The following is a 5,000-nucleotide window of genomic DNA, read 5'->3' on the forward strand; positions in this document are numbered from 1 at the left end:
CTGGGTGAAAAAATGGGTTAGAAAATTGTGGGATAAAAATGATAAAAGGAAAAATAAATGTAAAGTGTAGGATAATGAGATCATTATTATATCCTACATGACACATTTAGACTGCTAACCGTAGGTCAACTCTAGGTCAAGGTTAAAGGGGTAAACACCCATTTTTAACATTGAACTATGTCATTAATATACCTTAGAGCAGTATTGGGGAAGTTAAAGTTACATGTAACTGAGCTACGTAACTAAGTTACATTTTGCTATAACTTGCTGGTAACTGAGTTACATTCATATTTCTGTAACTCGTCAAGTAACTGAGATACTTTTTGGGTAATTTTTGCCTCAAGTTACAAGTTACAAGAAGTTACAAGCAAAGTTTTAATTGTACATTTAAGTTTTGTTAAGATTGATGATCAAATGTCCTCAACAGATATTTTTAAATAAAACATGAAACTCAGTTGAGACTGAGGCATATTTCTGCTGGCATGTGACTTTTTTTGTAGGATATTATATTTTGTTTCATGTACACCACATGTACATTCTCAATTTAACGCTGAAAAAAAGTAACTCAAGTTACTCAAGTTACTTTTGTAACTTGAAACTTTATAAGTTACATTTCTCCAGGGGTATAACTTTAACTTGATCAAGTTACTGCCATGGTGAGTTACTTGTAACTGTAAAAGTTACGCTTTCAAAGTAACTTCCCCCACACTGCCTTAGAGTTGTTACTTGTTATGTGGAAATAAATAAAAAGGTCCGTCACACATCACAGTGTGTTGGTCACCTGACTCATGACATCACAGTGTGTTGGTCACCTGACTCATGACATCATAGTTTATGCACTAGGGCTGTCATGATAGGCCTAATCCACGATTCAATACAACTTTCCATTTTAAGGTCACGATTCGATTCTATTTGATTTTCGATACGATATAGGATATAGGATATATAGGCTACTATTAACAATTTTGCTGCCATTTTAAACATAGCTCTAGTAAGCAGCTGCCAAATTGTCCTCACCTTTTAACGTGGGCACGCGCACGCATCGTGCACAATCTGTGCGCGACTCATCTAGTAGACTGTAGACTCGGTGACAAGCTTTCGAATAAAAAAAACCCCATTGAAATAGACATATCCGTTGCCACGCTGTATCCCTGCTTATCAGCCAGTGTTTACATGAAAAAGCATTGAAAAAAGCCAACTGTGCGCTATGGTAACAAGTGGACACGTTCGCGCACAAAACGCACGATATGTGCGGGGATCATAATCCAGGCGTGTAGAGACTGGATCAAAGTTTCCAAACGCAAAAATCCGATTGAAAAACGAATGTTCCATCGCCGAGTAGCTTTCTCCTCTGTTACACTGTAAACCAACGGACTATGGCCCAGGCTCAGACCGGATACGGAAAGCTAGATCCGGTCCAGACCGGAAATGACCGGATACAGTTAGGGGGGCGGGCCTAAAGAGCCAGAATCAGCGAAAATTTGCGATAATACTTTTAATCCTTTCATAATGATTAAAGCTAATTAAACTTCCGGGTTCGACGGGCATGGCACCGCGGTACAGCGGGAAATCTACGGTTTCTACGGGCATCGCCCAGAATGAGTTAAAGTATATCCTATTTCAGCAATGCCAGCTATATGACCCATTTAGGCTATTGTCTTGATTTGTAAAGAAAAACACTTGTTTCTCAAAAAGTGACTTTTATTTGAATAATAACATAACATGAGGATGAGAATAACAATTTGACGTTGGCGGAAGTGAATTGTGATTCAGGTTGTGTGATTTCGATTCACCGAATCGAACGTCAATTTCGATTAATTCCGGTTCGAATCGAAAATCCTGACAGCCTTATTATGATCAGAGAGAGGCGGCCGGGGACGACTGACTGACTCAGTGTCTGTTGCCATGTGTCTGCCTGTGTCCTGTCTGTCGTCATGGTTACTAACGAGCTGTCGTCATGGTTACTAACGAGCTGTCGTCATGGTTACAGGGACCTCGCGGTCTCCCCGGTGAGAGAGGACGTGCCGGACCCAACGGAGCTGCTGTGAGTTACACACACATGTGCACGCACACGCACGCACGCACCCACACACACACACACACACACACACTGTAAAGTCACTACTACAGGGCAGAACCAGAACTTTCCAGAACCTGTGAAGGTCCGGGACCAAGCTCCATATTAGGAAGCTCCCACCCATAGGTTCCCAGAACCAATGTTGTTTTTGACAGCAAATTTTCATTTAGTTTTAGTCATAGTCTTTTGAATAAAATGTAATTTAGTTTTAGTCATAATTTAGTCACCTGAAAAGTTTTTGTTTTAGTCAAATTTTAGTCGACTAAATATCATACGATTTTAGGCGACTAAATCTACAGTTGATTTAGTCAACTGAAATGTATTTTGGCAGGCCTTGATGGTATCATAATGACTGATTTTGCACTTTATTGCATGCTGAAAATAGCCGATCTACAAGCTCACAACGCGTCGCAGTTGTGAGCTTGTAGATCTGCTATTTTCAGCATGCAACAGCTGAGAGCAACCAAACATAAAATGACTCCCTTGTCCACCAGTCCCTCCCTAACGTTTTAGTCTAGTTTTTATTTTGTTGACGAAATTGTCAATATATTTAGTCTTAGTTTTAGTCATCACAGCTTAGTTTTTATCTAGTTTTTATTTAGTTTTCGTCAGTGAAAAAAACGCAGTCGACAAACATTTTTCGTCATAGTTTTAGTCGACGAAATCAACACTGCCCAGAACTCAAGTTTAGTTCTTCTTATATTATGCATTTCAGATATTATAGATCAATACCTCTCAGTTTAGACTGTTTTCTGTGTTTCCTAAATATTTCATCCAATAATTCTCTATTTTTTATTTTATATGTCGTATAAGAATTACATTTATCTGCTTCTGACACATGTTGCTCAGTGAATGAACCAATCACATGGTGTGTTGCTCAGTAAATGAACCAATCACATGGTGTGTTGCTCAGTGAATGAACCAATCATATGGTGTGTTGCTCAGTGAATAACCAATCACATGGTGTGTTGCTCAGTGAATGAACCAATCACATGGTGTGTTGCTCAGTGAATGAACCAATCACATGGTGTGTTGCTCAGTGAATAACCAATCACATGATGTGTTGTTGCAGGGTGCTCGTGGAAACGATGGTGCTACTGGTGCTGCTGGACCTCCTGTAAGTCTCACTCTTTACTAACAGAAACAGGAACCAATAGAATCTCTTTACTAACAGAAACAGGAACCAATAGAATCCCTTCACTAACAGAAACAGGAACCAATAGAATCTCTTTACTAACAGAAACAGGAACCAATAGAATCTCTTTACTAACAGAAACAGGAACCAATAGAATCTCTTTACTAACAGAAACAGGAACCAATAGAATCTCTTTACTAACAGAAACAGGAACCAATAGAATCCCTTTACTAACAGAAACAGGAACCAATAGAATCCCTTTACTAACAGAAACAGGAACCAATAGAATCCCTTTCAGGCCCATCAATATAAAGCTCATATCTGGGAATGCCCATATATGGACATATATTGTGTCAGTTTAACCAGTGTGTGACACGAGTCACACTTGCAAATGAATTACGTCCTTGTCCCTATTATGCCCATATATGGAGATCCCTGTCCTCTACATCTGATTCCCAGATGGAGACGACTGGATCGTCACCTAGATCTCCATATATGGAGCTGACCTCTACATCTGATTCCCAGATGATGCCCTGATAGGCCAACCACACTAAAGGGCGAGGTCCCTTTTCGCCCTTAGGTGTCTTACTGGTTATTCTGATAGTTTCTGAATGTCTGTCTCTCTCTCTCTCTCTCTCTCTCTCTCTCTCTCTCTCTCTCTCTCTCTCTCTCTCTCTCTCTCTCTCTCTCTCCAGGGTCCTACTGGACCTTCCGGCCCCCCTGGATTCCCCGGTGGTCCCGGAGCTAAGGTACGACCTACGACCCCGTCCTGTTAGCTGCTTGACCTTTGACCCTGTGGACCCGCCCACAGGGGTCATGTGATCCAAACAGGAAGTAGTTTGGGTGGTCCATCAGAGCAGGAGAAAACATGAAATGGATTTACTGTTTTAAATGGATTCATTTTATCCACAAGAGTTTACATTTCTACTGAGAAATGTTTCAGAAAACACCAGTGTCTCAAAACACTTCACAGCCCAGTTCTAGTTTTACAGTGAGTTCTTATTCAGTTTGGTTTCAGATAGATAGATAGATAGATAGATAGATAGATAGATAGATAGATAGATAGATACCTTTATTATCCCACAGGGGAAATTCGGTTGCCCAGAGGCAGCACAGCAGTTAAGGTTACAAGTTACAAAGAAGTAAGAAAAAGAAAAAGAGTACTGTAGTGTACAGTCCAAAGAGATATATTATATTATTGTGTTATTCATGTTACAGGGAGAGGTTTATAGATAGACATATTGATGTATTGATGATGTTATTGTGTTATTCATGTTACAGGGAGAGCTTGGAGCTCAGGGCGCTCGTGGACCAGAAGGCCCTGCAGGAGCCCGTGGAGAGCCTGGTAACCCTGGACCCGCTGGAGCTGCTGGCCCTGCTGTGAGTTCATCACCTCTATGACCTCTGTTTGACATCTATGACCTCTAGGACCTATGTATGACCTCTATATGACCTCTATGACCTCTGTATGACCTCTATATGACCTCTATGACCTCTGTATGACCTCTATATGACCTCATTATGACCTTTCTATGACCTCTGTTGGACCTCTCTAGAAGGTCTAGTTCTAGGATCTTTAGAACAAATTCACCAGAACTTCAGTAGAAGAACCTTTTTAGGATCTCTCTGGAACTCCATTAGAACCTCAGTAGAACTTCTCTAGAACATCTGTAGATCATATCTAGAACCTCAGTAGGACCTGTACTTCTCTAGAACACCTCTAGATCATCTCTAGGATGTCTGTTGGACCTCCAGTAGAACTTCACTAGAACTACTATCTATCTATTA

At 40.6% G+C, this 5,000-nt stretch overlaps 1 protein-coding gene across 1 annotated transcript in view; it reads left to right on the top strand.

Moving 5' to 3' along the window:
- The window catches only part of col1a1a (collagen, type I, alpha 1a), a gene marked incomplete at its 5' end in the record, with an annotated part of 159,390 nt that overhangs the window by 129,201 nt on the left and 25,189 nt on the right, over positions 1-5,000 (top strand). The window contains 4 exon segments of the mRNA XM_080724831.1: positions 1,991-2,044; positions 3,150-3,194; positions 3,908-3,961; positions 4,494-4,592. Of these exon segments, the coding sequence (XP_080580957.1) occupies positions 1,991-2,044; positions 3,150-3,194; positions 3,908-3,961; positions 4,494-4,592 (252 nt within the window).

Source organism: Nannobrachium achirus (assembly GCF_963921795.1).
Source record: "Nannobrachium achirus genome assembly, chromosome: 4".
Classification (NCBI taxonomy): domain Eukaryota; kingdom Metazoa; phylum Chordata; class Actinopteri; order Myctophiformes; family Myctophidae; genus Nannobrachium; species Nannobrachium achirus.